Consider the following 11,869-nt stretch of genomic DNA (forward strand, 5'->3'; position numbering starts at 1 on the left):
TTGCAAGAAAAACAGTTCTCAATTTCTCTAAATGCTTTAGATTACAAAGTAGTAAATAAATATTAGTTTAGTATATTTTGATTTTCCTCTACATTTATAACTGACAGAAAGTTTTTGATGCTTTGACAAAAAAATTTAAAGGTCACAGAACAATGGTAGTTTCTCCCACTGACTATTAAGGTCTCTTTGGTTTCAACTTGCAATGTCATTTTAATATTCTGGCAGTACTGTGAAAAATGATTTCTTTTTAAAATTTTTTTAGGATTTCATATATATATATATATATATATATATATATATATATATACACACATATATATATAAATTTAGCATAAAATTATGAGGAGATAGCATTTCAAATCAAATCAACAGTAAAAGGATAGGTGCTTCAGAAAAGGAAGCTGAGAGGGGCGCCTGGGTGTCTCAGTCAGTTGAGGGTCTGACTTCAGCTCAGGTCATGATCTCACAGCTCGTGAGTTCGAGCCCTGCATTGGGCTCTCTATGCTGACAGCTCGGAGCCTGGAGCCTACTTCATACTCTGTGTCTCCCTCTCTCTCTGCCCCTAACCCACTCACATTCTGTCTCTCTCAAAAATAAATAAACACTAAAAAGAAAAGAAAACTGAGAAAACTTGGCCATGGTCAACAGCTAGTATGTGGAAAAACCAGGATATGAATACAGGGATGCTAACTCTACAGAATGTGCCCTTAACTAGTATAGTATGTTGACTTCACGTAGAATATATTCAATATACAGTTTCTTCCATAGGGGTTTTGAATTCATAAAAATTTAAAATTTTGTAAATCAGGAAAGAACAAATATGAAATTAAGTGGCAAAGTACAGACTGGGAAAACCAAGGTATTGCAACACCTGACACAATAAAGGTATTAATATACACTAAAGGGAGTAAAATTGATACATCCTGGCAATTTGGCAGTTTGATGGTGATTTCAGGATATTATTCTAAGGAAATAATCAAATAGGTATGGAAGGATATATGCGTGAGGGTGTTTATTAGAATACTTGTAGTTTTCAATATCAAAATTTTGTAGACAACCTTAGTATCCATCTACAGAGTTTTTGTTTTGTTTTATTGTAACCTCTATGCCTGATGTGGGGCTTGAACTCATGACCGTGAGATTAAATGTTGCATGCTCTACTGACTGAGCCAGCCAGGTGCCCCAGTAGAGGGTTTTAAATGAGAAGTTAGGAAAATTTCTTAAAATGTAACAAAATGCAGCTAATAAAAATAACAGTTAAAATGAGTATGCCCCTTGCCCCAGTGACCATCATTTCTGCCTCTAGTCTCTCCTTTTCAAATTCATTTTCTACACAGATGCCAAAGGCAGATCTAATCATGTCACTCCCTTGCTTGACACCCTCATGGCTTGGCAATGCAAAATCCTAAAACAAGCTTCTAAGGCTGGAGTACCTTCTCTCTCTTCCCTTAATAGTCCAGGAACACAGGACTCAACATGTTTCTTGGCTGGACTTTGTGCCCAGTTATTCTGCCTAAGGATTTAGCATTCCATTGAGCCCCACTGGTTAGTATCACCCTGCTCTTTTAACAATACCCTTTGCTACTCCTTTGGAACTCTTACACCAATGTTATTAAATATTGTGTATGCAATTATTTAATATACTCTCTCCCATGAGACTTTAAATTCCTAGAGAGCAAAAATTATCTGTTTAGCCAACATTTTCCCCATTGTGCCTAGTATAATGCCTGGCATGGTTGCTTGATGCATTCATTGAATGAATGAATGAAAAGCAAGCTACAAAATAAACAGTGTGAGTCCAATTTGGTAAAGGAGGGGCCAAACCAGTACCAGACACAGAAATAAGAATATCCCCAGCAGGTACATGCTGGCCAGGCTCTTCCCTGAGAAGGGGAATGTGCTCCTCTGATAGGTGGAATGAGGGGGCAGGCTGCACAAGGGGGTGGGAGCTTGCTGGAAAGAACAGAGCTGGATGAGAGTGGCAGCCTCAGGGGCTCCTACCCTTCCACCTCCCTGGACAGGAAGGGGCTGCCACAAGAGGGAGGTAAGTCTCCTGTGGACCACCCAAGGTACAGGCATTGGAGTCACAAGATGAGGGCTGCCTGGGAGGCTCAGCTGGGGTATTAGACACAGAGTTATGGGGAGATAGGCCTTGGGGAACACACAGCCCCAGAGGGAGGGTTCAAGGCCAAGGCCTGGAGTTTCCCAGCCAGGGCAGCATGGAGGAGCATTGAGAGAGTGAATGCCACTTCACTTGAGACCATGCTTGAGGTCAACTCCTTCTGCTGGGGGAGGGGGATGGGTCTATAAGCTCAGGAGATCTCTCACCAGGTACTTGTCCTTAAAGACTGCACCCTAGCTGCGTGGCAATTGGAGGCAGTGTGGTGGGTGAATGAGTAGCTGTGCTGCTGTGTCTTTTGTCAAAAGCTTGACCTGGCTGGTTTATCAGCCATCTCAAGGCTTTGTCTTTTACGATGTCAAATTCTTCTGCCTACCTGGTTCCTGAAGGTGGATTCCCATCCTCCATCCCAGAAGATGCCAGGCCAGGCTTTGCACACCACTGCCCCCTCTCCCAGTAGTGTCCTTATTTCCCTGCTTATCTCCAAATTTAATGTTTGTCATTGTGAGACTCACCACTCCTACTTGACACATGATCTCCCTGGCTTCCAGCCAAGAGCCCTGAAGTCCTAGAAGAACCTTCTCTGCCATCCCTCTGGAGCCCAATAAACACATTCTGAAGGAATGAATACATCCATTTATTAAACTTTCCCATGTGCAAGATCTTCTTTGATGGGGTGTCATGGAGGCCCTTAAGGGAGGAGCACTGGGGCATAGACCTGCATAAGGCTTAGGAGCAGGTTTAAAGTCTAAGCTTTGAGTTGGGTGAAAGGGAGCTACTGAAGATTTCAGAGAGGACATAACTGGCTTTAACCTTGCACAATCTTGGAGATGACACAGCAGATGGGGAATCAGGCTGGAGGCAATGCAGAAGCATTGAATACAGTATGGTGGTGGTGATTTAACGTTGAGAACATGTAGGTTCTGAGCCAAAGAAGGTGATGGCACTCTGTAGTTTGAGACTGGGTTGGAGGGAGGGCAGAGCTCACACTTTGGGTATGGAGGGAAAGGAGGAAAATATAAGTATGTGAGTGAGAAGATGCTTAGCTGCTGCTTCATTCTTGGGGCAGGTGACCAAAGAGGATAGCCATTACTCCAATGCCTTGTTTGGGGAGGAGCCTCCACCACCCTCCAGAGGTTTTAGTTTTGAATCCAGGCTGAAGCCAGAGAAAAACAAGCAGCAAAAGGCGGGGGGGGAAGCAAAAAAAAAAAAAAAAAAAAAGCAACAACAAAAAACTGAAGTAAAGTCCATGGGGTGGGGAGCTAGAAGGCCCCCTTCAAGTAGCTCAGGCCTGGCAGCTTGTGCTGGGCTTGTGGGATTCCCTCTCACAGAGGATGAACAACTCGGGAAGCAACCCCGAGCACGCACAGGGCTTGTGGGTCTGTGGGGCTGGGCCACCAGGGTCAACCCACCACCCCCACTCCAAGCAGACACAGGGGCGTGCTGTCTTTTTCTGAGCATGTCAGCTCAGGTCAGGAGTATGCAGACCCCACTGGTCCAGGGAACATGTCTTCACCCTGGGCGCCGCCTAGTGGGACCTGTGCAGGCAAGGTCCTGCTGGCCCGAGGCTGCCCCCTGGTGCCGCCTCACTCCTCCCAAGGGCTCATGTCAGTGTCAATGGCCACGCAGTTGTACGCCGCATAGCGGAGCTTCTCCTCGCACACCTTGGCACTGAGGGAGACGGAGACTTGGTCAGCACCAGGTGCAGAGGTCCTTCCATCACTACGAGGGTCAGTGCGGTCAGTGCGCGGGGTGATGGGTGATGGGGTTCCAGTTTGTGCACTTCAGTACTGGAAGTCCTCCTCCATCCTAGGATACCACTCCTTTCCCCACTCCCCACTCTCTAGGTTTGAGCCTAAGAAACCCACCTGGCATAATGTGGTAGGAAGAGGGTGCTTGAACAAGTTGAAGACTCAGGCAGCGCATCTGTAGTTTCATAGCTGGGAGCGTGGAGGGGCCACAGATTAGAAAGAATTGTAGGGGCACAGGGTAGGGGTCTGACATGTGAGTATGTGTGGGGGGAAGAGGGCAAAGGCCAGCCACAGACCCTTTGGACCCCTACCCCTGCCACCTGCACTCACCCCAGTTTGTCTGGGTAGATATAGATCCGTGCTGGCAGACGGCTGCGGCCAGTGACAAAGCGCAGGAAGCGGCTCCGGTCCTCTGGATGGAGAAGGAAATCAGTACCTGCACTAATGGTGGGGGAGGTTCTACAATTTCTACCCTGTTTCTGTATCCTACAAGTGGAGTCTGAACCCAGGCATCACTCTCCCCTCTTCCACTGACCGTTGGTGAAGTTGTTCAGTGCTTCCCAAAAATATTGCACTCGAGTGTCAGATGGCTCGAAGTCCTCAAACCGGGCTGGGGACAAAGTCAGAATTCATTCTTAGGTCCCAACCTACCTAGTCCTAAGCCTCTATCCCTGTGTTGCCCTGCCCCACACTCACTGAGCTTTCGTAGAGCGTCCACAGTGACCTCTGGGTCCCCGCACACTTTCTTCTCCAATTCCTGCCAGGTCAGCAAGTCCAGCACAGCCTGTGGCACCACCTTTAGCAGTCCTGCCTGCATGGCTGCCACCTGGAGAAGGAGGGAGAGGCCTGGCTAGGGAAGAAGGCACAACTCCCAAATCAGTGTGTGGTGGAGTCACTTGGCATCCACTCATAGAGATAATGGGGGACATGACATGATGTTTGTTTAGCACTAGGGGCCACCTCTGAACCCCACCAACAAGCAGGAATGTAGGGCAGAGGAATGGTAGGGGCCAGAGTTCTTGGGATTGGGTACTGGTAGCCTATTAGGCTAGGCTCTGATTATCAGGAGCTGTGCAAAGCTCTCTGTTCTCCTGGCCTCTGGGTGGTACCTGCTCCTTGCTCTCTTCTAGCCGCGTCTTCTGCACCAGTTGGATGAAACGGGAACGGTCTTCATATCCCACTATGATGCCTGCACCCCTGGGGATCAACTCTACTACTTGCTGGTCACTCAGTACAGTGGTGAATGTTAGTTCCTTCCCAAATTTGAACTCAAATGTCTCCTTGTCCATTCCTTCCATCACTTCCAAGAGCTTCACCTGGGGGTTGGAGAGAGGCAAGGAGGTCAGCCTTTCATTGTTGAGACAATGTTGTTTTCTCTCAAGATGCTCACAGGGAAGCAGGAGAGGCAGACAGGCAAGGCAGTCCCATGCAGGTAATGAGGGCAGTGAGGGGGTCAGTACAAGGGCTATGAAAGCATCAAGACAACACTTCCTTGGCTGCCAGGGAAGGTGTCCTGAAGGAAATGGCATCCAAGCTAAAACCTAAATGATGGCTGATTGTTGGCTGGGCCACAGGAAGTCAGGAGAGAGAACATCTTGAAAAAAGGTTGAAAGAGCAAAAGGCCTGTGGAATCTGTTTGGCTAGAGCCTGAATGTGAACTAAGTGGACAGGCATACAGAGGTCATATAAGGTTTGTCAGGTTCTGCATTTTACCCTAAGCCCAGAGCAGAGACACTGAAGGGTTTAAACAAGAGGAGGGAAATGAATTACTCTGGCTGCAGGAGATCAGATGGGTAAGAATGGACATAGGAATACCAACTCTGCAGTCACTGATTGTGTCAGAAAGGAAAGTGGCCTGAACGAGGAGGAGAGCGGTGAAATAGAAGAAGTGGACAGATTCCAGAGGGAGATGTAACAGAATGTGGGAGGTGAGGGAAAAGGAGGAATGAAGGCTGACACTGAGGCCCTTGGTATGGGGAAGGGTGGGTAGTGGTGCTGTTCTGAGACAGGGACCCCTAGAAGGCAGTAGACTGGGAGGTGATGAACTCCCAGTGCTGAGCCTGAGGTTCCATCTGGGGCAGATGTCCTGCAGGCAGATGCATATATGACTCCAAACTTAGGAAAGAGGCTGGAGATGGAGGTAAGATTTTAGGGGTCACCAGAATAAAGAAAGTAGTTGAAGCCATGGGAACAGAAGGAGTACATGTGAGGTTAGAGAAGGTTCAAGACATCCTTTGGGAGCAGCAATCTTCAGGGGCTGCACAGAGTAAACACCAGGTCCAGGCCTTACTTACCAGCACAGAGTCCACAGCTGGGAAGTCCTTGCTCCAACTCACTTCCTCACCAGAGAGCTGCTTCCATACAAAACCAGGCAGAGCCAGGACCTATGGGACAAATAATCACTATGGTATTCTCACATTGGGCTGCCCAGGTTTGGGTGGTTCTTCTTCTTTCCAGGGGCCAGGCTCATCTGATGTGGGTACAGATTAGGCTACTCACCAAGAATTCCTTACCCCGAAGGGCAGCCCCCATCAGCTGTCCAATCCATTCATATTTGGCAAAGTCTCGGCAGGAGGGGTTAGGCACATACATGTCCCGGGCCTCACCAGTGCCATTGCCCTGCCCCCAAGATAGAGCTGTCAGCATGGCATGGAATGGACCCTACTTTGTTGCCCCAGATTCTCCAAAGACTTGCCTGCACACTTTCCACCAGAGGCCCTGAATGATCCTTGACTGTAGAATAGCCCCTCCTTTCCTATCTGCCCAGAGGCTGCCCCAGGCAACTCGGTCCCTCCTCTGCTCCCTCTCTAGTTCAGCACCTGGGAGGTTTGCAGAGATGAACAGCAGAAACAACTTGAGAAGTAGAGATAGGAGATTACCTGGTTGGCTGTGCGCACAAAGAAGGGCAGAGGCACAGGGGTGTCTGCTGAGCTAGGGCACAACTCTTCTGACATGTCTGCCAGGCTATCTCGGAAACCACCCCCTGAAATGACACAGATGCTCTCCACTGGGGAATTCAAGAGTCCCAGCCCCCATAAAGGGTTAATAAGCAGGTCTTCTATCTTGGTTAGCTCGTGACCCCAGAAGCCTCTACCACTCTGAAGGCTGGACCCTTATTATCCTTTGTCAGGGCCTCACCTTGGTCAATGATGCCTTCTGCAATGAATTTACACTCCCACCACTGGTCATAGCGCATGGGCCACCTGTAAGAAGGAGTGGATGCTGGGCCAGGGCTCAGGATGGTTCACAGGACACCAGCCAGAAGTAGGGGCTACGGAGGGGTAATGGTGAAGGGTTCCAGAAGCAGTGTGCGGGCATATATAGTTTATGTAACTCCAGCACAAATCCCTCAACCTCATGCCATACCTGTAGTCCAAGGGCTTTTCATACTTGTCAGAGGGCTTGAGGCCTTCATAAACCTGGGGGCAGGGGAAAAGGGAGGGAGTTATAGGAAAGTCTGTTTCAAGATCTGGCCCCACTTTAGACCAAAGACCTTACTCAGGTTCCTCTTGGTCCAGCCCCCAGGCCCTTTACTGACCCTCCCTTGGTCCGACCCCAAGTGGTCCAGACCTGGGTGAAGACTGCGTTCTTGCAGGCAGGGTCCCTTAAGGGGCAGGCACGGTGTTCCATGGCAAGGCGCCGGTTGATGTACAGGCGTGGCATGAAGCTGGGCTTGCTGCTTTCTGAGTCACGCAAGCACTGGGCCACTAGCCCTGGCCTTTGGCGTGATAGCAGCAGGAACTGCTTCACTTGCTGGTGAGGAGAGGTGGCCAGAGCAAGACTGGCAGGCAGTCAGTCTCTGTCCAGGACCCGGAACCTTCCTCTATGCCTGGACCCAATTCCATGGTTCTAGTCCATGCCTAGTTCATCCCCCCCACGACCCTCCCCTTCCTTGTTTCCCATCTCTCCCTTAGTCCAGTCACCGGGGTTGGGGGGGCGAGTGCTTTCTAAAACAAAAAATCAAACTTTGTCATTACCTACTTAAAACCCTTCCAATAGCTTCACTGACCTGGGACATAGTCCTTGCTTCACAGCCTGGCCCATAGTGCCCTCTGCTATCAGGGCCTGCTATTTGCCTCCCCACTCCCAGCCTCATCCCCAGGTCATACTCACATTTACCTGTATACTTCTCTTAAGTTATCTAGCAGCTAACAACTCCCAGTATGCACCTTTCATGCAATCTGCCTTGTGCACACTGTCACTTCTTCACCCCAGCTCTTGTATATTTCATATACTATCTGGGAGAACAGCATGCCTACCACTGAATTTTAACTATCTGTGTCTGGCTTTTTTCCTACATTCCCAGAGCCCAGCAAAGGTCCAGGCCTAGAGTAGGTTTGAAGAACTCTGTGTAAAAGGGTGAATGCTTGCATGAACAGAAAGGAGGAGCCCACTGCTGAGACCAATACTAGGTGGGCCAGGCTCACCTTAATCTCACTGAAGGTGCCAAGCGTGTGATCCCAGGCAGGTACCAGGTGGTGTAGGACACTGTCTAGGATCTTTATGAATCTGGGGTGAGTGGATAAAGATAATGCAACTAAAGAAAGTAGCATGGATTTAAGACCCTCTCACTCCCCAACACATAAAGACAGGAGAAGGCAGGGCCCAGGGGCTGCCCTGACCCTTGAAGTGGAAGAGCTTACAGTACAGGGCCTTGAGAACCTCCTTCATACAGACATGTGAGGTTCAGGATGGGGGGAAAGGACGGGCCGGGCAGGCCCAGGACCACAGCCACCTCTGCAGGAGAACAGCTCTGCGGTATAGTACTTCAGGGTCAGTGCCTTCGAGGCGTGGGTATCGCACCAGACTGGTTGGCTGGAACAGGTCTGCATTTAACCCTAGTTCCCGCTGTCTAGATGACTTGATCTTGATCCCTCGAAGACGCACGTCAATCCCATCATCTGGGGGAAGGAGTCAGAGCAAAGTTACTTAGGGCACTTACTGCCTCTTTGGTTCTCAGAGCTGAGAATGGCTCTTTGATGCTCAGACTTTCGTCACCCGTAGCCCCTAGAAACTTGGGACCTTTGTGAGCCCCTTCTACTCATCTGACTCTGATTATTATATTCTTTGCCGGTTCCTCCATCCATCACTGTAATATTGGGATGCCTGAGGGTTCCAACTCAGTTCCTCTTCCAGATGAGCCCAAAACCTCTATGGCTTTAAGGAAGGCATATACCTGGCGCCTCCCACCTGGCTCAGGCCCAAAGCTTCAAATCCTGGAGTTAGTTTGATAGCCTTCATCCCAACTCCAACCCCATTTCTTCTCTACACTCACTAACAGCTAGCCACTATCTATACTCTGTCACTCCCTTTCCCTCCTTATAGCCTTAAGCCCCACCTCGGCACTCCACGATGCGGATCTCGATGACTGGGAGATGAACGGTCATGTCCTCCAGGACACAGACATCCCCGATCAGGGTCCTGAGGAGATGGACGTGAGGCACTTTGAATACCCCTTGCCTGTAGGGATTGCTGGGCTCTAACCTAACCTTATGCTTCCAAGTGGGGGCAGGCCCCATTACTACAATCATGCCCCATATCCCCTCCCAGACCAGCTTGCTCACTCACTCATCAATGCTCACGTCACTCAGCTTCTTCAGGTTGTCCCCTTCGCCTCCATAGATCACTACCCGCTTAGGCATAAAGTTGTCATCTGTGGTATCCACTGTGAGCAGCAGCTTCCTAGGTGGTCAGAGTATACACATAGATCTCTGTATACTTATAAGCACTTGGCCTGCCCACCCTGTCCTACCTCAGAGCCCACTCACTTGACAATGGTGCCCTTTTTCATGGTAAGCCGTACCCAGTGCTGGCACTGGGAACCATCACTCTCCCAGTAGGTGTCTGCGTTACTGTCCGTCAGGCAGGACACATTGAACTCCTCCTGGGGTGGGGCAGAGAGGTGGAGTCAGTGTTTACCCCACTCTCTGCACTGGGAGGTGTGCTTTGGGCCAGGGAGCACAAGAAAAAAAATACATGGAGCTGGTCAAAAGCACAGCTGGTATGTGTGCAAGTGGGGATTCCTACAGGACTTCCAAAATACAGTGCTGGACTAAGTCTGGCCTGTGGGGTTCAGGTTTGGCCCTGGCTTAGAGGTGAGGGTTCTGGATCTAGCAAGATGGGACATCTTGCTTGGGGTGGGAGGAGTCCCAGCACCCACCGTGTAGGAGGAAACGTCTATGCTCTCCACATACTGCTTCACGCTACCCAGGTTCTCATCTTCCTTGCCCAGGTGGTCGTACAAGAAGTGGATCAGGTCTTCGTCACACTCGTAGGTCCACGTCGGGGGCACATAGCTAAGCAACCCCAAGTCCCTAATTAGGTCAGGCCCAGACCTGCAGATCCTTCCTCCCTATCCCACCCCAGCGCACTCACAGTAGCCTTTGTACAGCTTCCGTGTATGCCTCGGCTGGCTGGGGCCTTGATCCAAGGCGATGAGAGTATGTCAGGTCCACTACTTGTTCCCATCTGTGGACACAGAGTAGGGGGTGGGATGGGGAGACATCACTGGGCAGAATGACACCCCCAGTGGGCTTTCTCCAGAGCTCAATCTCCACCAATCTAGGCCTCCAGAAGCTTCACCCCAGCTCCATTCAGGTGCCGCCCCTTCCTGCTCTTAACCCCGCCTTCAGTCCACATCCCACCTCCCTCGCTGTGCCACACTTCCTTCCCGGCCTAGGTATCAGGCATCAAGCTCCGCCCTTTCAAGTGCAGCACCTGAGCACAGGTCGGTAGTCCACGCCAAAGAGCTGCTGCTGCCGCTGAAGATGGTCAGGTGTGTCGATGGGTACGAGGCGGGCCCCGCCCTCCGCCGGTCGGCACACCAGCAGCCAGCCTTCGTTCAGTCCGCAGTCGCCCAGGTGTTCTGCCAGCTGCTCCTGCCAAGAAGCGCAAGATGGGAACAGCCGTCAGGGAACTGCCCAGCGGCCCGCCCTGCCCAGCCCAAGGCAAAGAACACGGAACGCAATGCCAGCTCAATGTGGGGGTGGGGAGGAGAACAGCCTGGAGCTTCCCTGGCCCCGGGGTCTTTTGCGGAGCCCAGGGCAGGCCTGGGAGTACCTTGGTCAGCTTCACCCAGAGCCCGTGGCCGTTGCACAGCTCCTCTCCGGTAGTACGCACGCAGGCGCCGCGCCGGAGCTCAATGCTGTCGCGGGCAGCGCGGAGGGGCCCGGAGCCGGTACCAGGGGCGGGGCCCGCGGCTCCCACGCGCAGCCCCAGGCCCTCCGCCTCCCACACCGGTAGCAACACGCGCGAGGGTCCCGCCGGGTCCTTGTAAAGCTTGTAGAGCACCTCGCGCGGAACGAAGGCCAACGCCTTTGGTAGCGGCCGTCCGGCGCGGAGGCTCTGCGCTGCCTCCGCCAGGAAGCGCACGCGGCCCAGCAGCTGCCGAGGGGACTCTAGAGCCGCGCCCGGGCCTGGGCCCGCCATGGCGAAACAGCAAAAAGAAACGCCAGGGGCGGTTGAGCTGCTGAAGCCGCCGCCACGAAGGCTTATCAAGCTTCTCACCACGCTCTGCCCCGCCTTCGGCCAGCCCTTGCCGTAAATTCTGGACTAAGGGCATCCCTCGCGCTCGCCGTATTATCCTATGTACCCGGATACTTAATCTTTTTGCAAACCAACGTGCCTCCCACTCAGCCAACCAGACCCAAGTTCAGTAGTCTCCAACCTGATCAGTCTCCCCTTTTTCATCCTTATTGCTGCTACCATTTTATACCCTCATTGAACCACAATCATATCTAGCCTGAATCATTGTAACAGCCATTTTTCTCGTTCTCTGGCCTCCTGTTTTTGCCTTCCCACACCCAATGAGTCATACTAAAACCAGAAGAATCTTTAAAAATCTTCTAGATATCCTCTCAGGCTCCCCATCCTAGGGGCAGTGTTACTAAAACGTTTGGGAGAATAGTCCCCTGCTCGACCCTACCAGTGACACGAGTCTTGAGTTGTTCAGGCTTGCTCCTGGTAGTTATTCCTAATCCTAGGACACACAGTTTCTCCC

The 11,869-nt window shown here is 51.1% G+C and overlaps 2 protein-coding genes across 6 annotated transcripts in view; both read right to left on the reverse strand.

The window, feature by feature from the left end:
* Window positions 1–2,919, reverse strand: part of EIF2B3 (eukaryotic translation initiation factor 2B subunit gamma) — a 133,155-nt gene extending 130,236 nt beyond the window's left edge. Inside the window, exon 1 of the mRNA XM_042996925.1 lies at window positions 2,635–2,919. Coding sequence (XP_042852859.1) covers window positions 2,635–2,919 — 285 coding nt within the window. The remainder of the gene's footprint in view (window positions 1–2,634) is intronic.
* HECTD3 (HECT domain E3 ubiquitin protein ligase 3) lies at window positions 2,741–11,366 on the reverse strand. 5 transcript variants are annotated; one of them, XM_042996921.1, is made up of 21 exons: window positions 10,930–11,366; window positions 10,588–10,748; window positions 10,246–10,338; window positions 10,031–10,166; window positions 9,639–9,754; window positions 9,439–9,552; window positions 9,209–9,291; window positions 8,606–8,771; window positions 8,298–8,379; window positions 7,441–7,623; window positions 7,237–7,289; window positions 7,009–7,073; window positions 6,750–6,853; window positions 6,370–6,489; window positions 6,165–6,254; window positions 4,980–5,186; window positions 4,567–4,696; window positions 4,406–4,480; window positions 4,201–4,282; window positions 3,988–4,059; window positions 2,741–3,108 (listed from the first exon to the last, which is right to left on the reverse strand). In XM_042996921.1, exons 1-21 carry the CDS (start codon window positions 11,296–11,298, stop codon window positions 2,970–2,972), a joined length of 2,640 nt encoding a protein of 879 aa, XP_042852855.1. In that variant the 5' UTR covers window positions 11,299–11,366; the 3' UTR covers window positions 2,741–2,969. The 5 variants fall into 5 exon arrangements, with proteins under 5 accessions (XP_042852855.1, XP_042852858.1, XP_042852857.1 ...); XM_007077290.3 differs by having other exon boundaries at window positions 3,016–3,790; XM_042996922.1 differs by having other exon boundaries at window positions 3,016–3,841.
* Window positions 11,367–11,869: the final 503 nt, after the last annotated feature.

This window comes from Panthera tigris, chromosome C1 (assembly GCF_018350195.1).
Source record: "Panthera tigris isolate Pti1 chromosome C1, P.tigris_Pti1_mat1.1, whole genome shotgun sequence".
Classification (NCBI taxonomy): Eukaryota; Metazoa; Chordata; class Mammalia; order Carnivora; family Felidae; genus Panthera; species Panthera tigris.